The sequence below is a fragment of the Zosterops lateralis genome (assembly GCF_965231275.1).
Source record: "Zosterops lateralis genome assembly, chromosome: 4".
In the NCBI taxonomy this organism is placed as follows: Eukaryota; Metazoa; Chordata; class Aves; order Passeriformes; family Zosteropidae; genus Zosterops; species Zosterops lateralis.
The window spans coordinates 72,091,129-72,114,194 of record NC_139765.1 but is presented as its reverse complement, the minus strand read 5'-3'; the positions used below and the strand labels follow the sequence as shown (position 1 = coordinate 72,114,194).

Genomic DNA, 23,066 nt, shown 5'->3' with positions numbered 1-23,066 from the left:
CAACAGAGGGGGGAAAACGGGACGATTTTCAGACATCGATTTGTTCAACTCTCGCCATCAATTCATTCAATTTTGCAATTTTCCTCTTGGATTAGGAGAGTGTCTGAATCCCAGGATGATTCTATCCTTAAAACCCTTCTAAAGCAGAAAATCTTGAAGTAATATTTTATTTCTGTTCCCAAACAAATTATGTAGAAGGGTCCAACATCCAAATAACTGAGATTTAATGCGCAGCCTTCAAATATGAAGCAGTATGTATAAAACAAGTTAGTGAAAACACAGTTCTTTAATAAAAAATCAAAGCGTGGTTTATCCCCAAATAAGAGGATTATTAAGTAGAAAAGTGTTAGAAGAAGATAGTGACAATGGTGTTTGATGGTTGTTCTTCTTTCCATTTACAGAAACACCAAAAAACTCCCATTATTCCAAATTCTACAAATGGGGAGAAAATGGCTTAAATTTAATTTTATTAAAGTCATGACTGAAAAAGCTTAAGAGGCCTCATCCTTTAGGCTGCACGAGGGTTATGCCCTATGGCTACACCATTTGAAAATCTGAAATAACGACCAGCTGACATTTCCTGGGCACTGAAATTTCCTTATTTCCTTTTCTACCCTCAAAAATAAAAGTGGACAAAACCCAAACACAGACAAAACCCACCAGGAATGACAAATCAGTGCCTAAAATCTGTGCATCCCTCCCAGTTGCTTTTCTATTTAACAGAGATTTCCAGTTAACTAATAAATAAATGATGGCATCTCTCTGCAGCTTCCAAACTCTCGGTGCTGATGTTGTAAGAAAGTGGAGAGAGCATGTTTGGCATGGAGGGGTTTAAAATAAAATTTAAAAACCCATTCCCTGCTAACTGAGGGTGCTGTCAGTGAAATGAGACATTTGCTCGCACTTCAGGATCTCGGTTCAGAGCAAAACCTGTCAGCCAAACATTAAAAATTAAAAGCAAAGATACAGTGAGCAGGCAGCCCCAGCTGAGAGCTGCTCCCTCAGTACCAGTAAATATTAACTCTGCTGAAAGAACATCCATCACCAGTGGATTCCTTTGCTGGCCTCCAGAAAAAAACCTGGAATATCCATGGGACAGCCAAACTTTTAATATTAATTTCTAAATCTTTCCACACAACTCTGTCCATCCTCTCCCTTTCCCATTATCCATCTGGGAATAGTTAGGGAAGAGTTTGGCCATCACACATCATTAAACCACCCCAAAGATGAAGGAAAATCCCAATTTCCTTCTCTCCAGAGGAGGTGGAAGAGCTCACACAAGTGGAGCAGCTCAGCAGACACCACATGGGAAACTCTGGCAGAAGTGGAAGTGTTAATTCCTTTTTTCTTCCTCTGGCAGGTGGAAATTTTTCCCCAAATTTCCCCATTCTAAAGGCACTCTGCTGAAAGAACATCCATCAGCAGTGGATTCCTTTGCTGGCCTCCAAGCCCAGAAAAAAAAACTGGAATATCCATGGGACAGCCAAACTTTTTATATTAATTTTTAAATTTTGCCACACCACACTGTCCATACTCTTTCTTTCCCATTATCCACTTGGGAATAGTTAGGGAAGAGTTTGGCCACCACACGTCACAAAACCAGCCTGAAGATGAAGGAAAATCCCAATTTCCTTCTCTCCAGAGGAGGTGGCAGAGCTCACACAAGTGGAGCAGCTCAGCAGACACCACATGGGAAACTCTGGCAGAAGTGGAAGCATTAATTCCTCTCTTCTTCCCCTGGCAGGTGGAATTTTTTCCCCAAATTTCCCCATTCCAAAGGCACTCTGTGAAAGAACCTCCATCACCAGTGTATTCCTTTGCTGGGGCCTCCAAGCCCAGGAAAAAAAACTGGAATATCCATGGAACAGCCAAACTTTTTATATTCAGTTTTAAATCTCCTTACTTGATACACAACACTGTCCATCCTCTTACTTCCCATTATCCACTTGGGAACAGTTAGGGAAGTTTGGCCACGATACATCATTAAACCACTCCAAACATGAAGGAAAATCCCAATTTCCCTCTCCCCAGAGGAGGTGGCAGAGCTCACACAAGTGGAGCAGCTCAGCAAACACCACATGGGAAACTCTGGCAGAAGTGGAAGTGTTAATTCTTCTTTTCTTCCTTTGGCAGGTGCAGCTTTTTTCCCCAAATTTCCCCATTCCAAAGGCACTTTGCTGAAAGAACATCCATCAGCAGTGTATTCCTTTGCTGGCCTCCAAGCCCAGGAAAAAAATGGAATATCCATGGGACAGCCAAACTTTTTATATTAATTTTTAAATTTTGCCACACCACACTGTCCATACTCTTCCCATTACCCATCTGGGAATAGCTGGGGAAGTTTGGCCATCACACATCATTAAACCACCCCAAAGATGAAGGAAAATCCCAATTTCCTTCTCTCCAGAGGAGGTGGCAGAGCTCACACAAGTGGAGCAGCTCAGCAGATGCCACATGGAAAACTCTGGCTGAAGTGGAAGTGTTAATTCCTTTTTTCTTCCTTTGGCAGGTGGAAATTTTTCCCCAAATTTCCCCATTCCAAAGGCACTTCAACCCCTCCAATTGCTTCAGGGGAGATAAAACTGCCCTGGGAGCTGAGCCAAAAATCCCACCAGAGCAGGGAGCAGGAGCAACATTTGTCATACAGAGAAACTGAGAGACAAAAAAGGAGCCAGAAAAGAAGTGAAACCCAGAGCAAAGTACATTAAAAACAATTCCAAGACATCCAGGAGAAGTTTTCTCTGAAATTCAAGGAATGGGAATTTAAACTTTCTACTCAGCTCTGGTTTTGTCTTGCCAGTTCCTAAAGAGTACATTGCTCAAAAAAAATATTAAATACAGCTGTCAAGGACATCTTTTAAGGAAAAAAATGGAATATCCAACCATTTATTATGTTCATGGAAGTCAAATGAAGGTCTCCAGTTGGTTTAGATGGCAACAAATATAAATATTCTGCTAAAAACCCAAACCAAACATGTTTCCTCTATGCAGTTTTGCTCATAGAAGGATGATTTAGGTCCTGACAACAAAGCAGCACCCAAGATTATATTCCAGAATAAAAAATATGAGGTTTAAACCAGCCCAGAACAGCAAAAGTGACCAAAAGGAAGCAAAAAAATCAATTTAAAATTGCACATAATTAAATATACACTAAAGGCAGATCAACTTTTTTGACTTTATGTCCCCAGTCAGCTCTTGAGACAACAAAACTTGGATTATGCAAGAGATGCCAATTAGACTCCCCTGGTTTTTAACAGTCCCATCATCTTCTGGCTGCATCCAAAAGGACTAAAAGATGCAGAATTGGATAGAAAAAGGAAGAGTTACCCTGCAAGGCTCCAGTTAACACTGAAAATGGAAAAGCAGCCCAAGAAAAGCTGGAAATTAAATGTACAGAAGGACTACAAGTGGTTCAAAAAGCAGCTGATGGTCCTTCCTGGCTCTTTTTTTCTACACACACGGCTCAGTTAAATGGAAATAAAGTGATTTGTGTTTGTTTTTCTGCAGGGGGATCATGGCATTGTGTCAGACTAGCTGGACACAAAAGATAATTACAGGTAAAGGAGCTCCCCCAAGTTAATCTTTTGGCAGGGTTGGGGTGGAGAGAGGAGCCACAGCAACTCAGAGCAGCTGGAAAAGAGAATCAACAATAAACAACTTGTTATTCTTGGGGATAAAACTGCTCCACAATGAGCAAATTGTACCAAAAGAATGGGCTGCCCCCACCAGCACATCCTTTAATTCCTGAATCCAGCTCTCTGTCCCATTGAAAGCTGCTGATGAACACACAATAACTGTGATTTAGTCAAACACTAATTAAAATATTGGCCTGGCTGAGCAGAGAATTTGGCTTCGATGATCTGATAGTAATTCCTGACGTTCAAATCTTCTTATCTCTCTCTACTCATTAGTACCTACAATAAAGCAAAGACCCTTTAGGAAATAGAGATGAAATAAGCCTGAAAAAAAAAAAAAAATAAAAAAAGAGCTTTGCTTTTGTATAAGCTAAAAATTGCAAGTTTATAGAAAATAACCGTGGCACCAGCACCATTAGGCAGCTTGTTTAAAGGTCACAGGCAGTTTATAGCAGGGCTTAATTGCCTTAAAAAGAAAACACAGCTAAACACTTGCTTAGTGTAACAGGCAATTTGGAAAGGGTTTAATTCAGCATTTTACAACAAATGAGAACTTAAGTGCTAACAAGGTATTTGTCAAAATTCTTTCTTTCTCTCCCCTGACTTCAGCCAAAGTTTCCCAATCTGCTCACAGAGGAATCTGTTTATTCCCTCAAAGGTTTTGCTGAAGCCTCACAGGCCTGGAAGTGAGCAGAGATAAAGTGAAAAATCTCAATTCTATGCTTTTTTTTTGTTTGTTTCAAGGAGGGGAAAAAAACCCAAAATAATGATAGAATCATAAAATTATGGAATCATGGAATGGTTTGGGGTGGGAAGGGATATTAAAGAACACCCAGTTCTCAAGGGCAGGGACACCTTTCACCATCCCAAGGTGCTCCAAGCCTTGTCCAACCTGCCCTTGGGCATTTTCAGGGATGAGGAATCACAGATTCTCTGGGCAAGCCTGACTTCAGCCAAAGTTTCCCAATCTGCTCACAGAGGAATCTGTTTATTCCCTCAAAGGTTTTGCTGAACCCCCACAGGCCTGGAAGTGAGCAGAGATAAAGTGAAAAATCTCAATTCTATGCTTTTTTTTTTTTTTTTCCAAGGAGGGGGAAAAAAACCCAAAATAATGATAGAATCATAAAATTATGGAATGGTTTGGGGTTGGAAGGGATATTAAAGATCACTCAGTTCTCAAGGACAGGGACACCTTTCACCATCCCAAGGTGCTCCAAGCCTCGTCCAACCTGCCCTTGGGCATTTTCAGGGATGAGGAATCCACAGATTCTCTGGGCAAGCTGTGCCAGAGCCTCAGCAACCTCACAGGGAAAAAATTCCTTCCTCAATTATTAAAGATTTTACTAAAAAAACCAAATCCTTGCTGGCTGAGAAACCAGCCTGTTCTGAATTTGGATAAGCAGATATGAAAACATGAACACACAACTGAGAAAGGTTAAAAGAAAACAACGTGGTGGGTCAGAACTCGAGATTGAAAAAAAAAAGCATCGAACACAAACACAATCTGACAAAAGGGAAAAAGCTGAGCCCTCGGAATAAAAGAGTAAATAAATAAGCAACAACCCAGAAGGTTCCAGCTGGCCTCGCTGCTGAATACAAAGCTGACATTTAAAAGGAGAATTGATCTGCTGCTTTTACAAGGGACTCACTTTCACGAGGTACAGGAAAGGAAAATTACTAAAAACCAACTTAAATAAACGTAGGCAGATCTAAACAAGCAGGTCAGGGAATTCCATTTTACACCTGAGGTGCAGGAGATAAGGGCTGAGCCTGGAAACAGAAAAGTCCTCACACTGCAGATTTTGGGACTTGAAAAAGAGACACAAGACTCACAAATGCTGAGCCCTCTATTCCCTGGGAGGCCCTGGAATAAAATTCCTGGAGCAGCCCCTGGATCCCTGGAATGTCCAAGGCCAGGCTGGACTTTGGGGCTTGGAGCAGCCTGGGACAGTGGGAGGTGTCCCTGCCCATGGCAGGGGTGGCACTGGATGGACTTTAAGGAGAAAAGTGTCAGAAGAAGACAGTGACAATGGTGTTTGATGGTTGTTCTTCTTTCCATTTCAAAAACACCAAAAAAGCACATTATTCCAAGTTCTACAAATGGGGAGAAAATGGCTTACATTTCATTTTATTAAAGTCATGACTAAAAAAAGCTTAGGAGGCCTCACCCTTTAGACTGCACAAGGGTTGTGTCCTGTGGCTGCCAAACCCAATTCCAACCCAAATGTGTGACCCAAAACGGGGTGAGAAGCTGAACAGAAGCAAGAAACACTCCCAGGTGTCACCCAATTTCTGTGCCACCCAGCTCCTGTGTCACCCAATTTTTGTGTCACCCAACTCCTGTGCCACCCAAATTCTGTGTCATCCAATTCTGTTACCCATCTCCTGTGCCACCTAATTTCTGTGCCACCCAATTCCTCTGTAACCCAACTCCTGTGCCACCCAATTCCTGTGTCACTCAATTCTGTGTCACCCAGTTTCTGTGTCACTCAATTCCTGTGCCACCCAACTCCTCTGTCACCCAACTCCTGTGCCACCCAACTCCTCTGTCACCCAACTCCTGTGCCACTCAATTCTCTGTCACCCATCTCCTGTGTCACCTAATTCTGTATCACCCAACTCCTGTACCACCCAATTCCTGTGCCACCCAATTTTGTGCCATCCAATTCCCCTGTCACCCAATCCTGTGCCACTCAATTTCTGTGTCACCCAAATCCTGTGCCACCCAATTCCACTGTCACCCAATTCCTGTGCCACCCAATTTTGTGCCACCCAATTCCTCTGTAACCCAACTCCTGTGCCACCCAATTCCTGTGTCACTCAATTCTGTGTCACCCAGTTTCTGTGTCACTCAATGCCTGTGTCACCCAGTTTCTGTGTCACTCAATTCCTGTGCCACCCAACTCCTGTGCCACCCAATTCTGTGCCACCCAATTCTGTGTCACCCAACTCCTGTACCACCCAATTCTGTGTCACCCAACTCCTGTGTCACCCAACTCCTGTGCCACCCAATTCTGTGCCACCCAATTCTGTGTCACCCAACTCCTGTGTCACCTAATTCTGTATCACCCAACTCCTGTGCCACTCAATTTCTGTGCCACTCAACTCCTGTGTCACCCAACTCCTGTGCCACCCAATTCTGTGTCACCCAACTCCTGTGTCACCTAATTCTGTATCACCCAACTCCTGTGCCACTCAATTTCTGTGCCACCCAACTCCTGTGTCACCCAGTTTCTGTGTCACTCAATTCCTGTGTCACCCAATTCCTGTGTCACCCAATTTCTGTGTCACTCAACTCCTGTGCCACCCAATTTCTGTGTCACCCAATTCTGTGTCACCCAACTCCTGTGTCACCCTCTGCCTCGGCAGAGGAGCTGTGACAGATTGAGCAAAAGCCACAGAAAAAGCAACTTGAGAAAAGAGAGGGGAATAAATAAAGCTGTTGGACTTGAATTGTACATGGAGAGCAGTGAGAAAACATTTACTTCAGTGAGGTTTGTTTGTTTTCTCTATTTTTATCCACCTCAAAACTCCAAAATCTCTCAAAAGTTCATTAGCAGTAAAATAAGCAAGGAACTCCTGAATTTAGGGCTGCAAAAATTCCCATATTTTTGATGGACAATGCAGGGAATCACAGAATAACACCCAAAAAACCCCAAAAGTCTTTGAAGCACTTGGAGCCTCAAACTGCTGCCAACACTTTAATGAATACCTGATAAAACCTGCTTTACACTGCATTTATACCTTTTAATTCCAACCTTGACAAGAGTTTTATCTGTGGCTGTGTTTCACCTGTAGATTTGTTGCACTGTGAATCAGGATGAAGCTGAAAAGTGATTTTCAACCTTTGAAGAAGGGCCAGCCAAATAATGGGACAAAAGGAAAACTTAAGAAATAAGAAATCCAAAGGTTGGGAATTGTCTGGTACCAAATTGTCACGGCATCAAGACAAATCAGTGAATAGGAATTAGTTAAGATCACCCTGAATTTAAAAACCACCCTAAAACAGAGAGTCTTCAGGTAAAATCATGGGAAACAGGGAAAGCAGAGAGATCAGTGATGATATTCCTGACTGCCACTGCCTCCTTCTCCCTAAAAATAAGAAAAGGAGCAAAGGAACCCATTAATGAGGATTAATGAGGATTAATGAGGATTAATGAGGAGCTGATGGACAGCACTGGGTGTTAACACCATGGATATTCAGGGGAGAGAAGAAACTGTTCCCAGTTTTGTTCACCTTTAAAAAAACCTTTTAAGAATCACCAAGCACAGACAGAATTATAAATTATGATTATGGTTCCTCTGCAGTGTTTTGGGAAGAGCTGAACTCACTCCACGACATGAAAGGATGTGTGAGCAAATGATGCACAAAAAGAGGGGGGGAAATGACACAGATGAGTGAAGCTGAGAGGGGGAGAGGTTTGGAAAATCACTTTGAAACATTTTGAGCTACAGACACCAAAAAAAGTGCTCAGTTTGCAGGAAAACAGCTCATCCTGGGACAAGCAAAGTGATTTGAGTGGGGAAGGAGAGAAAAACATCTACAGACAAAAGTTAAAGGGTTATTTTGGGCAAACCTGGTCTGAAACACCTTAACACAAAGGACAAGCAGCTTTTATTTTTCTGGAGTGTTCCAATGGCAATGACCAAACACTGTTTTCCCTCGGCAAACTTTTAAATATTTATAAAATTATGTTCCTCACTTGCTGTCCTTTCCTCCAGCTACAGAAATTTAATTCCTTTGCATTTGCCTCAGTCACCCATCAATCATTCTCCTCCCTCCTCCGCTCGCTGTAATTCATCAATGCCTTTCTAGCAACAAAGTGCTGGAACCAAAAGTGATGCTCAAGGAAGTGAGGGGCTAAAAACAAGAGTTTTATCCAACTGCTCACTTGGACCTGAACACAAATTCTGCAATTTCTCCACCAGTGTGAACAAATGACTTCCCTGAAATGGCAGAATTATCTACTGGCATCACTGAAATTACCCAAGACTTTTTCCTTTCACTTCTCATTTCCATTTTCATCCCAAATGTTTCAAATGCTTTAGGAAAAAACCTGAATTTATTACACCTTTCTGCCAGCTTTAAAGCTGCGCTTTCAAAGTAATTCAATCAGATTTATCTGGATTATTTTATAGTGTCCCATAACCCTCCAAAAAAAAATTTTTTTTCATGGTGTTGCTGCAATGTTTTACTGGGGATAAAATTCTCTCTTACACCCCAGAGTTTAAAACAGAATTCCTGGAAAAGCAATAATTCTATTTCAACCCTGCCCCACCTTCAGCACAGCCTGATTTCCTCTTAAATAAAACTTTCACCAGCTGAAAGGTTGTAATTAGCAGAGCCAAGAGCCTCCTGATGATGCTCTGAGAGACCCTGAGGAGGAGCTGGGGTCATGCAAATGAGGGAGCTTTTGGTACTAAAACTTCCTGCAAGAAACTGCCCTGAGAATGTAAATTACATTTAAAAATGAGAGCAAGGCATTGATAACTAAGCCCCAGGGGGGGGAAAAAAGGTGTTTCTAAGGGAGAGAAATTTTGTGTTCTAATGTGGTTAAAACTAGCCTGAAGTTTATTTTTTTAAAAAAATAATCAAAGCAGTATTTATGGAAAAAATGGGAAAAAATTACAGAAAAGTGATCAAAGAGTAAATACCTCCAGTCCTTCTGCAGAAAGAACTTACCAGTATTTTACCAAACCCAATCTGGACAAACCAAATGCCCTCAAATCTTCCTTGTGTGGCCCCTGACCTTTCACCAGACACATGGAGCCCATAATTTCCATCTTTTGTGAATCACTAGAATATATTCTAAGTAAAAATGGAATCAATAAAATTAACAAAAACAAGGTGCCTCTTTCTGTCCTGTCCCTCACCCTGAGAAATCAGATTTTCCAACCATTAACAATTAACAAAAATCTCTCATGAAATATCTCATGAAATGAGATACAACCCTGGAGATGTCACTCCTCAACAGGGAATTTCAAGCAGAGCCCAAATTTAAATTTACCTATAAAAGCCTTTCTACAGAATCCCAAACAAACCCAGGTTCTCTTATTTCCACTTACTTAATTCCAAAATATATAAAAACCTCTTCCACAGCAGCACCTGAATCCCAGCGCTGCTCTGAGGAATGCAGCAACAAAATGAAAGTGTTTTTATTGATTTTTCCTTGTTCCAGCTGAAAGGCAGGCAGTAAATAAAATGCAGGCTGAGAGCTGCACTGCTATTTTTTTATTTATTTCATTATTCCAGGCTACTTAAGGTCTAAGGACTCTGCTCACTACAAGGTGTTTTTAATTGAAAGCCTCTCCTTGTGCCATCCTGAGCAAAGCCACAGGTGGCAGCTGCAGTTAAATAATAAAAATGAAATTTCTCAGCCGTGCCCAGAGCTACAAACAGCCCCAGTTTTGCAGGGAGGTGTTGTCACTCCAAAGGTTTTTCCAGAGGATGAACTGGAGTGCACAGAAAAGTGAGGAGTGATGGAGCAGCACAAAGAACCATGGAATGGTTTGGGTTGGAATGGATCTTAAAGCTCATCCAGTGCCACCTCCTGCCACGGGCAGGGACATCTTCTACTGTCCCAGGTGCTCCAAGACACATCCAACCTGGCCTTGGACATTCCAGGGATCCAGGAGCAGCCACAGCTTCTCTGGAATGAGATGCTCATTATGGGATGAGTGAGAAGAGGGTAAATATTTTACACATAGTGCAAAAAACACCCTCAGCTCCTGAGGAAGTATTTAAATATTTTGATTCCCTCTTCCTCACTGTTCTCCAGGATATCCCTGCCCTGCTTCATTTCTCCTCCATCTCCTTTTCCTGAGCCACTTTCATTTGTTTTCCAGAGGAGCTGCCCCTGGATCCCTGGAAGTGTCCAAGGCCAGGCTGGAGGTGGCTTGGAAGACCCTGGAACAATGGAGGATGTCCCTGTCCCTGGCTGGGGTGGCACTGGATGAGCTTTTTGGGTCCCTTCCAACCCAAACCACCCTGGGATTCCATAATTTCTTTCCATTTATTAACACTCCTTCCACTTCTGCCCCTGTTGTAACTCAGTCGTGTTGTAAAGTCCTGCCTTAAAAACCAACTTTTTTTGTAATTAAATGCCAAATGTGCAGTGTGAAAGCTCCAAAAAAATGCTGCTGTTACATCAGAAAACAGAACAGGAGATTTATTATTTTCCTGACATTAAAAACCTGAAGTTTAAGTCAACAGTGGAAAAGAAAGAAAAAGTAGGTGTTGGCGCATTCCCTGCTTTCTGGAGAAAGAAAATACTGACAGCTTTTTTATTTCCTGGGGAAAAGACACAGGAGAAGGATGTGCCCATGAGGAAAACACCAATTCCTCACTCTGTAACACAAGGATGGGAGAAGTTAAATGAAGAATAATCAAAAGGCTGCATCTTTCCTTCTTCTACCTTCATTCTTCCTTCTTGTCTTCCTAATTAAAAACAAAAATCAGCTGGAAATAGCAATGATCCTCCCTCTTATCCCATGGACAGATTTCTGCAGTTTCAGTGTTTATAACCTGCCACAAGGGCAAATCCAGACACAAAACCAAAGTTGCCTAAAGATGTTTTTATTTAATTATATGACACGACCCTGAATTACTTTATTCAATATTTCTTCATTGTTTTCAGCATTTCAGCTCTTAAATTATAGAAAACAAATGGCAAATATTAAGTTTTCCCTGTGGGGATCTCATGGGTCAACAGTGGAATCAGAAGAATTAAAGAAACAGCACAGATCTCCATGATCTTGTGCTAATTAATGTATTAATTACTAGGCAGAGCCTAATCAATGCACAGCCCAGTGCTGGGGAGACTGGACATGAAACTGTTTCCTCCAAGGATGAATCTCCTGTCCTGGCCACTGCTGCTGATCTCTGCTCTGCCTTCTGGTGGTGTGGAGCACTCTCAAAACATCTCTGGAAGAATTTGGATTCCTCCTTCCAGCAGCCAAGCTCAGGCTCCCAGAGAAGTGACATCAATCTGTCCCTGTCCCCTCTCTGCAGATTGGTCTTAGGAAGCTCCGCCTGGGTCACAATTTCCCCTCAAGAGGAGAAGGCAGAATTATGGAATTGTTTAGGTTGGAAAAGATCTCTCAGATCATCGAGTCCAATCATTCCCAGCACTGCCAGGGCCACCATTGGCCCATGGCCCCAAGTGCCACATGCAAATGGATTTTAAATCCCTCCAGGGATGGGTGATGCCTTGAGTTTTGGCTTTTGTGTTTTTCAGATTCTGTGCTGCCCAGGGGTGCAGTTCTGATCCTCACATTCAGTGTCACTCAGCTCTGCACAGAGCAGGGACACAAAACAAATCCTTTTCCTGATGAACACCAAGGACAACTTTCAGGCCCAAAAGCACAAACAAGGGTGGAATGAAGGGAGAAAATAAGAAGGATGAGACCTCACAATCCGAAGCTGTAATTGGACAATTAAACCCCAATATGCAAATGGACCAAAACTTATAAAAGTGTGAGACTTTGTGACTGGTCATCCATTTTGTGACCATTTTGGGTCCACCTTGGGTGCAGCCTTGGTCAGGCTCTTGTCCTGCCCAAGGTGGATCCTAAAGGCCTTTTAATAAATCTCTACTTTATTCTCTGGCTCTGTCCAGTCTCTGTTGCAGCTCAGCCTTCCCCAGGCATGATGGGGACTCCACCACCACCACCCTTTCTATGAGAAATTTACCCCAATATCCAACCTGATCCTCCTTTGATGCAACTTGGGGCCATTTCTCCTCCTGTCCCTGTTCCCTGGGAGCAGATCCTGACCTTCCCTGAGTGTCCCCACCTGTCAGGGACTTGTGCAGAGCCAGGAGATCCCCCTAGAACCCTTTTCTTGTTTTACATTAAACAAAAACCACCCACAAATGGCTGCATGTGCACTCAAGTGCCCCATAAAAGTGAATATTGCTGTCAGTAATTCAGTGTGTGGAAAAACAGCTCCATTTCAGGCAAATGCACAAACTCACTCTATAAAACTGGCACATAAAGAGATGGAAAATGCCCTAAAATGCATTCCAGCTCAAACAGGCATTTTATCTGTTCCAGACATTCCCAAATTCTCCAAAGCTTCACAATTCAAAGGCTGCTGGTAAATGGCTTCTTTTAGACACCCTGTAATGTGCAATTATAGGACAGCAAATGTGATCCTACTGCCTTCCTGCTCTTGGAATTATCAAGATGCTGGAGAGGAACACACAACACCTGATATTTTTGTGCTCCTATGGTTGGCTACAGAATCAGAAAGAATAAATAAATAAAAAAAAAAGCTGTCACTTAAAAAATAATAATAAATTTAACTTCATACAAATGTAAGCTGTCACAAAGTACCTTCTGCATTGTGTTTATCCGACTGGGAAAAGCTGCCAGTCTTTTATTAACAATCTTTTGCCTGCATTACTCAGTCACTGCACATTAGAACCAGCAGCTGGAGAGTTTTGAGTGATAATGAAACCTGTAACAAGCCATCCTCAGCCGTCTTCTCCAAACAATAAGGGAATTAAAATTTCAATTTAAATGCAGAGGTTTCGAAACACGCTTCAGTGGCAAAATTACTTCCAATTAATGTGAGTGGAATACAAAGAGGAGGGCTGCAGGGATGGGGATGCAGCAGGGCTGGAATGATGCCTTTGGAGGGATTGCACAGGGCTGCAAAGGTTTAATTCTGACTGGATGGAGCAGGAGGCTACAGGAACAGCATCAATCAGGGGCTGCAAGTTGCAGGGTGAAGGGGCTGCAAACTCCTTGTCAGATCACTTTGGGCTTTTCCTGAGCCACCAGCAGCTGTTTACCTTGAGGGATGAAAGCAAAGGACAGGCAGATCTATGGACACTGTGCCTCCCTGACACATCAGTAATGATTTTACATAATGTTCCTATCATATCAAAGGGGAAGGGAATTATCCCGCAGCCAGTGAGTGATTACAACATCACAGGGCTGTGTTAACACAGGATGGCAAAAGCCAATGAGCCTGCAGTGATTTTTTTTGGCCAGGGAAAAGCTGCAAATGCAGGTGAATTACTGTTTCTTTATCCAGGCACATTTGTCTTCAAATGAGAATTGCAAGTGGCTGAAATTGAGTGTTCAATTTCCACTTGAGGTTTTCTCTGCATTCCTTGATGGATAGTCAAAAAAAAAAAGCCTGTGAAGTAACAGCAGCTTTTTATATCATTATTATTTGATTTATTAGAAAATATTTGCTATGCTGAAAACAAAAAGCAACCAAACACAGAGCAGCAACAGAAATGCTGCAGAAATCTATAAATCAGAGAGATCTAATGCTGTCTCTCCCTCATAGCCACAGGCAACTTCACCCAAGCACACATATTTATATATACATAAGTGTTTATATTTAAAATAAACCTAAACAAAATACTGCAAACCAGGGAGATATCAAATACACAGGTTGAAAACCATTTTCTAAAGCATAATGTAAGAGAAATCTTAAGCAAGGTTATTTTTCTTCTTACATTTCCTAACATGGGTTTTGAATAGGAAATAGATTACTTGTCTGGAATTTTGGAAAGATTTTTTTTTTTTAATTTGAAAAGGAACCCACAAAAAAAAACCCCAAAAATAAAAACCAGGCCATGGGAGGGTGGGATGGGAGTTGCATCCAGCTGTGGGAAATCCAGCAGAAGGAACAAGGTAAGTTTCACAAAGTCACAAAGTTTAAGTTCAAATAAGATAAAGCAAAAAGGAGGAAATTAAAGCTCAGGGTGACAATTTCCAGCTCTTTCTCCTGTTGGGTAATGACTTATTAAAAAGAAATGAAGAAGCACAGCTAAGAGAGACAACAAAGGACAGTAAAGTGGAAAAAAACAACAAAATAAGGTAATAAAGCAATAAAAAGATGCCCTTAAAGGCACTGTCTGGCAAAGAGGAGTAAGAAATGGAGATGGAATTTTTGCCTCCACTTTTTAACCATGGAGTGGTTCAGGATGGAAGGGAGATGTGGAGAATATCAAATCCACTGCCCTGCCCAAGCATGGGCACCCAGAGCCATGGCCAGCCCGGATTTGGAAATTTTCCACATAAAGAGACACCAAAACCTCTCTGGGTCTAAAGAGCTTGAATTTGTTCAAGCAAAAATGGGCTGGTTTAGGATCAAACTATTCCCTGGGTTTCAGACTGTGCCCATTCCTCTTCTCCCAAGCCTGGGCACCATTAGAGTCTGAATGTTTTCTATGAAACAATAATAACCATCAAAATCATCTCCCTGAGGATTCTCTCAGCCTCTCTCCAGGTGTGAGAAGCTCTTTAACCATCCCTGTCATCCCTCACTGGACCCAGTAACTCCATTTGTCTTTACTGGGGAGCCCAGAACTGGACTGAGCACTCCACATGTCAGGATTGGGAAGAGAAAAACCTCCTCTCTTGTTTTTAATTGCTAAAAAACAGTACCAGGAAAGGAAGGATCGGAGCCTGGTGAAGAAATGTGCTTGTTAAGTTTAGGAAAAAAAATAAGAAAGATTGTTATTAGAGAAGTCCAGAAAACTTCTGACTCCTGCACAAGACTGGAACTGAAAGGCAAGTTTATAAAAGAAATGGAACTGAAAAGAAAAAACAATTGATGGAAAGGAGAAAAAGAGATTAAACAAGAGCTGGAAGTAAGCAGAAAGGATCAAGAGCCCTGGGAAAAGAATCACAGAGTCACAAAACCAATTAGGCTGGAAAAGATGTCTGAGACCATCAAGTCCAACTTATGGCAAATCCTCGCCACTGAGTGCCACATCCAGGAATTCTTTGGACACCTCCAGGAGTGGGGACTCCAAACCTCCCTGGGCAGTTCATTCCCACCTCTAATCACCCTTTCTGTGAAGAAATCTCTCCTAATGCCCAATCTAAACCTGAAGACTTCGTCCTCTCATCCAGACAATGAGGCAGAGCCACTTAAACTGTGCAAGAATCTCCCCTCTGAGTAATGACCAAAAGTTGGACCTCCCCTCTGAGTAATGACCAAAGCATCCTGGGGATGGAAGAGGAGGGACACAGGACAGTTCCTTCTATAATAAAAATGGGTTGGAAATAATTGGCAAGGTTTTAAGGAAGAAGATGATCCAGGTAGGTGTCTGGAAAATCAGTTTTAAAAAAAAGTGTGGGGAGAAGGGGAAAAGGGGGAAAGGGAAAAAGAGGAGATGGGGAAAGGGGAAAGGAAAAAGGGGGAAGGGAAAAAGGGGGAAGGGAAAAAGGGGGAAGGGAAAAAGGGGGAAGGGAAAAAGGGGGAAGGGGAAAAAGGGGGAAGGGGAAAAAGGGGGAAGGGGAAAAAGGGGGAAGGGGAAAAAGGGGGAAGGGGAAAAAGGGGGAAGGGGAAAAAGGGAAGGGGAAAAAGGGGAAGGGGAAAAAGGGGAAGGGGAAAAGGGGGAAGGGGAAAAGGGGGAAGGGGAAAAGGGGGAAGGGGAAAAGGGGGAAGGGGAAAAGGGGGAAGGGGAAAAAGGGGGAAGGGGAAAAGGGGGAAGGGGAAAAAGGGGAAGGAAAAAGGGGGAAGGAAAAAGGGGGAAGGAAAAAGTGAGGGAGAAAGGGAAGGAAAAAGGCAAAGAAAAGGCGAAGGAAAAAGGGAAGAAAACGGGAAGGAAAAAGGGAAGTACCAGCATGTCCGTGGCGTTGAGGTAGCGCTTGCTGGCCATGCACTGCTCCAGTTTCTGAGGGACCTGTTTGATGTTCTCAATCTCATCCAGGAGGTTCAGGACGTGCTTGTGCTCGATGCCCTCGATCCACAGCTTGCGCAGCTCGTCCCGTTTGCAGTGCAGCAGCATCTTGCAGGACAGCAGGTTCTCCTTCACCTGCAGCAGCACAGCAAGGGTTAATGACAGCTGAGAGCAGCCCCTGCCCCAGGTTTGTTTTATTAGGAATTCCAAAAGTATCACCAGGCTAAAGCCAAATTGGATTTCCTTCACGCTTGCCTTGGCTCAGGAGAACTTTACAGACCCTAAAACCTGAACTTCTCTCAGAGTGAAATGTTCTTTAATCCAAGTTTTACACCTCTAGTGAAAATTTAATTGAAGTACCACAATGCAATTAAACACCAGATCCTGTTAACCACAACCAAGGCCATTTCCCCAAAACCAATTCAGTATTTTGGCAAACAGCAAGAATCCAATTTTCTGTGGAAGCAAATAAGCCACCACTAATTTTCCTGCTGCAAACATTTTCCATCTGCCTATTAAATCTTTTGGCAGTCTCCTCCTTTCTTCAAATTTGGTGTTATTTCTCTGAAACAAGACCAGCTAAGAGTAAAACCCAATAGTTTTGGGTTATTTTCCCAATAACTTGAGCAATATGTTTTTTTTTGGAAGAGCAGATTTAATCAGAACATTTATTACTTAAACTCAGCATTTTCATTATTTATCAAGCCTTTAGTGCTGTCATGCAGTTTGGTTCTGAGCCTCATCTTCCAAGTGGGTAAAATCTTTAATTTTTCTCCCTTCAGGCAACACCAAGAGTTTTCCTTCTCCATTCTCTCAACTCTCAGCATTCCCTGCTTTCAGATTCTCCCTGCTAAGGTCAGCGTAACCTAGCTCTTCCTGCAGAATGCAAATCAACAATCCAGACTAAAATGTGGAAGCAATTAGCAGCACAGCTTCACACATTTCCTTCACACCACTCGTGTTTGGTGATAAGCTATGAATACTTGGGGCCCAACCTTATCTCAGGCTGAACTCTCACTGAATTACACATGAAGAGAGACACTCAGAAGGAGCCTTTCAATTTATTTTTAAATAATGAGCCTTTAAAGCACTCCACAAATCCCACTTCAGCTGCACTTTCTCCTACCTTGTTCACCTGAAGGCAGTTAAAAAAAAAAAAAAAAAAAAAAAAGAAAAAGTGAAAAACATCAGTGGAGCAAAACTGGACAGTGGTAAATAACAACAGCTCCATAAAACAGCCTCTGTCCAGAGGAGAGGTTGAGATCTCAATACTCTGCTCCAAAATGTCCTGCTGGAAAGAGGAGCATGGAAAAACCCTCTGCCAAAAAAACAAACAACCCTCATTTAAGAATATCCTAAAAAGCAGAGGCAAATTAAAACACACACACACTGAGATCTTTTCACATCTAATTCCTGTTAAACACATTAACTGGGAATGTTTCACTGACCTGGCACAGCTTCATCACTGGACTGCAGCTACAGAGAGACAAATTAGGTCAGCAAAACAATCATGGGGCCAGAAGGAATCTCACCAGACATTCCTGCTCCTGTCCTTGCAAGAAAGATCATCAACTCCATATCCACATCTGGGAGCAGGGCAAGGAATGAACAGCAGATCTTAAAAAAAACCCTTCTCCTTGGGAGCCCAAATTGGTTCTGCTTTGTAATTCAGTTTTACAGAGACAACACCTCTATGGCTAAACTAAAAATTAAACCTTTCCCACCATGAATTCACAACAAAAGGCAGATCCACAGAAGGATCTGGAATTTCTGTCACTTGTGCAATTCCCACCTTGCACAGAGGGGAACAAGAAGAGCAAACCTGGGAGTTTAACACAGATTGATGACAAACCAAATCTGGGGCCTCCTGCGTGATTAGGTCAAAACCACTTGAATACATATTGACCAAAACTAATAAGCAAACTTAAATATCAAAAGGTCCCTCACCCTCACAGTCATTCTCCAAGGTGGGACCCAAAGGTCACCCCAGTCTCTGTCTGTGTTGACCTCTGCAGGGCTTTGCACACTGTGTGAAACCAGGCCACTGCTTACAGTTGATTTCAAATTTAGTGGAATTGATCTCTGCTTTCAGAGTGCTGAGCTTTGTCCATAAATCCTGGAATGAACTCTTACCCTTGGAAAGCAGCAGAATGCTCTCATTTTCTTTGAAAATGTTAAATGAATTTTCAAATCCAGAAGGGTCAGGATGTAACCCCCTACAAGGGTAAAAAAAAAATCTGCTGCTCCTAAAGCATTGCTGGGAAAGGTTTAAAGCTGAGACTTCCACAGAGGCAGGAACAAAAAAAAAGGAAGTAAGAAAAATTTGGTGCCTGGTCTGCAAAATTTAGGTTCAGCAAACTGCACAGAGGTGTAAGACAGGAGCCCAAAGAACTCATCTGCTGCTGCAGGGACAGAGCAGCTCAAACAATTCCCCAGCCACGAGTGCCAGAGTTATTTACTGGCACCATTCCCAAGTGTGAGCACTCAAAATGCAGAAAGGTTCAGGGGCACGGAGTTCAGGGGCGTTCACACAACACAGCTGAGCTTGGAAACAGCATCAAAATTCATATTCTGTGAGCAAAAAAGCAAGCTGATGAATCACCCAGACTGTTCAGGAGGTGGCTGGAGGCCAAGATAGCAAGACATGAAAAGATGAGATGGAAAGGTGTGAGCTCAGCAGCCCCGGAGACTTCAAAAACCTGAGAGCAACATGCCCAGACAATAAATGAACAGGGGCAGTGCGAAGCTTTGTGCTTCACATCCACCTCTCAGTTTGACTTTTAAAAACTTCTGTTCTCACTGAGATCCTACAGAAAATGTTGCCAGTGAGACACAGCTGGGGACAATGGCAGGACTGGATGGTGCTGCAGTGACACAGAGTCACTGCTACTCAGGCCCAGCTTAGAATTAGAATCATGCCAAGATGTGGAGTTGAAGGGAACTTAAAAATCATCTTCTTCCACCCCCTGCCATGGCAGGGACACCTTCCACTATCCCAGGCTGCTCCAAGTCCACTTGGATACTTCCAGGGATCCAGGGGCAGCCACAGCTGCTCTGCCAATTCCAGCCCAGGCAGGAATTCCCAATTCCCAATCTCCCATCCAGCCCTGCCCTGTGGCAGTGGGAAGTCATTCCCTGTGTCCTGTCCCTGTCCCCAGTCCCTCTGCAGCTCTCCTGGAGCCCCTTTAGGCCCTGCAAGGGGCTCTGAGCTCTCCCTGGAGTTTTCTTTTCTCCAGGTGAGCAGCCCCAGCTCTCCCAGCCTGGCTCCAGAGTTGAGGGGCAGTTCCATGGATTCCTCTGGACCTGTGTCCAACAGGATTGGTCACAGTACTCCAGGTGGGAATTTAGCAGGAATTTAGTGGAAACACCAATTTCACAACTCAATTTTCATTCCATTCAGAATGATGACGAGAAGCTGGAAAAACGGAGGGAGAAACAAAAACTTAAAAACGAAAGCTCAGAGCTTCCATCACTGGCAGTAACAAAACCACCAACAAAACACCAGGAGAGGGGGAAAAAAAAAAAAAAAAAAAAAAAAAAAAAAAAAAAAAAAAAAGAGAACTTTTCAGCTGGAGCAGAGCCCATGGAGCTGCCAGAAGCACAGAAAGCCCTCGGGATCAGCTCTCACCTGCTTGATCTTGTTGCGGGAGTTGGTGATGCGCTCGGTGATGCTCTGGTAGGTGCGGATGGCCGTGGTCAGCTCCGTGTAGTGCTGCACGATCAGCTCGTCCAGGTCACGGTCACACTTCTCATAGGCCTCCTCCAGCCTCCCCTTCTCATTCTCCCTGTCCTCCACGTCATCGCTGCTGGATAAAGTCCTGAGGGCACCAAGGAGTTGATTTCAGTGAGGTTTGGGTAAGAGACGGTCTGAAGATCCCTCATCTGCCTTATGACCATTGACAAGGACAAAGATTGAAGCCCCCCCCCCCCCCCCAAAGGACTGAGACCTTTAAAATCCTAACACAGGGACTGAATGTTTGCCAAGTGTTGCCTGCAGGTGTGTTTGCTGGACCAAGACTGGTTTATCAAGAGAATCAGTCCTGACATAATGGGTCCTGCTCGCTGCTGGGATGGGCTTGTCCTGTTCAGAACTGACATATCTGGACTAGTTCTCAACAGACTTTTTCTACTGTCCTGTACCTGTTCCCTCAATCATCCTGTTCTCCCCCCAGGCAGACCTTGAAAGGACCATAAAGACCTCTGAGTTAATCCAAGACATTGTGATCACCCCAAGGAAGAAGACGGATCCATGAGGATTTCATCTCTCCGTTGGTAGCTATTACCCACCCTCTCTCTTTTCTCCCTATCCTTTATTTCTTTTCAAATCCTTCTATCCCAGTTGCTGTTGGCACTCAATGAAGGTGCATTTGTTTTGGTCAATACTGAAATCCCCTCTGTGCTGTTTCTGCACTCTGAGGTCAGTTAATGAACCATCACAACCCTTGTCACGACAGGACACGAAATAAAGGTGCTTTTTTTGCAATTCATTCAGGCTTTATTTACAATTCATTCAGCCATTTTATAACATGAAACCTCTCCTGTTGTTTAAGTAAAAGAAGCAGCAAACAAACACCTGTTTGTTATGGGAAAGGAACATTGTTTGCACAAGGTTGTTTTGGGGAAAAAAAACCCAAACTGTTGAAACATTGAGAAGAGCCTCTCAAGCTCAGAAACTGTCGAGTCCACAAGGCTGGTGTAGGAAATGGATTTGTAAAGAATTTTTAAGCTCAACAAGAAGTTTACATAGGAGGCCTCTGAGCGTGAAAGTGGTGAGTTTGATCCTCACACGGGGCACCATTAAATTGTGGGGGTTTTATCCTCTTTTCTGCCAGAGTCGGGATTAAATACTTGAGAAATGGATTTTGTGTTCAGACTCAGATGTTTATTAATTGTTATCTCTGTTACAGTCTCACAGATTCTGAGTTCTGGCTAACAAAGTAGAAACTGGCCTCTATCTCTCTACAAGGCCCTTTAAGAACAAACTGTCCGATTATAAAGTGACACTGAAATTATTTTTACTTTTAACCCAATAACCAACCACTCGTGGCCCACAATGAGGATTTTTCTACCCAATTCCAAGATACCACCCAAACCCATGAAGAAGAAGGTGAAAAAGAAGAATTAGGCAACACCCTAAAACCTCCATCTTGCTTTACATATATTACTATAGTCTAAAACATTAAACTCTAAGTTTTCCACCCTGTGATATCACACACTTCTATCCAAACTCCACATCCACAATCCCAGTTCTATCACTCAGTTTTGGAAGCCTTTTCCATGGCCTGAGGTCAAATGCAGTGTTTTCTTGAGAGTCAGTGCCTGTTGGCAGAGAAAATCTGAAATTCTCAGTGCCCAGGGTTCCAACATGCATCTGTGTGCAAACATTGAGATAAAAAATGCTGACTTAGAAAGGCCATGGAACAGGACATTGTCAAAAGAGAAATGGAACTAGAAACAAATTTCAAATGATGACCTTGCAAATAGAGTAGATACTTTGGAGAAACAGAATTATGAAAGGTGTATTGGAGTAAGACCCATGAGGGTTAATTTTAGATGATTCGCTTTAAGGCATTAACAGCATTGTGTGGCAAAAACTATTAGGCCAAAAAAACCCTTATAATGTGTTGTAATTAGGAAATAGTTTGGCTTCTGATTGTGATGGAGTGAATTGTAACATCTGTATCGTCTCACCCTTCACATGAGACTGAAAATGGAATAAAAGTTTTTAAAACACCTCTCAGTTGCCCCATCTCTGGGTCAGAAAAAAGGATAATCCAACAAGCTGGTGCTCGGCAGAGATCCATGCACTGTGAGAAAATAAAAACCATCAATATTGTGGTTTATTGCTCTGCCAGTTCTCAAACCCTTCAGAGCTTTTTTTTTTCCCCTTTTCAAGGAAAATTCTCTACTGGTTATCACATTGCCAGACAGCCATTAATAGAGGCACAACGGAGCATCTGAAATATTTCTTGATTTATTATTTATGAAGAGCTATAAGGAAAAAATCCCAATTTTAGCCTTGGGAATCAGAGCAACTTGTGCAGTTCCTATAACTCACCTGCCAAAGGTAAGGGATGTCACAGGGACACAGAAAAATCCATCACAAATTTATCCAGGTCACTTTTCAATTCTATACCAGCACAATAAAAAAAGGCCCCAGGACTTTATTTCCCCCCCTCAATTATTTTAACCTCTTAAATTATGTAGTAAGATTTATTTGCATTATTTTATTGAAATCAATTAAGTTGGAGATTGCAACAAAACTGCTGAAAACTTGGTGAAACTGGACATAGCTCAAAGCTTCTTGATATCACTCCAAATTTCTGTTCAAGAATCAATAAAATCTTCTCCTCCTCCCTTTGAGAGGATAAAAATCCCAGAAAAGAGCAGCAAGAACCTTTTCCTGATATCCAACCTCAACCTCAGCCCCATGTACCTTTAAAGTATTTGCACATAAGTGAAATAAGGTCCCCAGGACTGTCACAGAGAGGAGAAATCAGTTTCCCCTCCTGAAGAAGCTGCAGCCCCCCATGAGTGTTCCCTCAAAGTATAAAATTCACTGCAGCATTTCAAGTTCCATGCTGCATGGTGGCTACACAAACAGGAATCCTTTCTCGTGTTAATATATTAATATTCTGCTCCCAAACCTTTGGAGTTGTGTCTTAAATCAGATTTTCACAAACAAAGATGGTTTTTTAAAAATATGTATTTTAGCCTAAGCTGTTTAAAAAGGTTCTGAAATGTAAAAACACTAGACAAGGTTGCTGAGGGCCCAGAA

General features: G+C 42.6%; 1 protein-coding gene across 1 annotated transcript in view; it reads right to left on the bottom strand.

Annotated features, from left to right (window-relative positions):
* EXOC4 (exocyst complex component 4) overlaps positions 1–23,066 on the bottom strand; it is a 348,756-nt gene that overhangs the window by 308,826 nt on the left and 16,864 nt on the right. Inside the window, exons 2-3 of the mRNA XM_083858929.1 lie at positions 19,917–20,106; positions 16,229–16,423 (exon numbers count right to left, since the gene is read on the bottom strand). Of these exons, the coding sequence (XP_083715055.1) occupies positions 16,229–16,423; positions 19,917–20,106 (385 nt within the window). The remainder of the gene's footprint in view (positions 1–16,228; positions 16,424–19,916; positions 20,107–23,066) is intronic.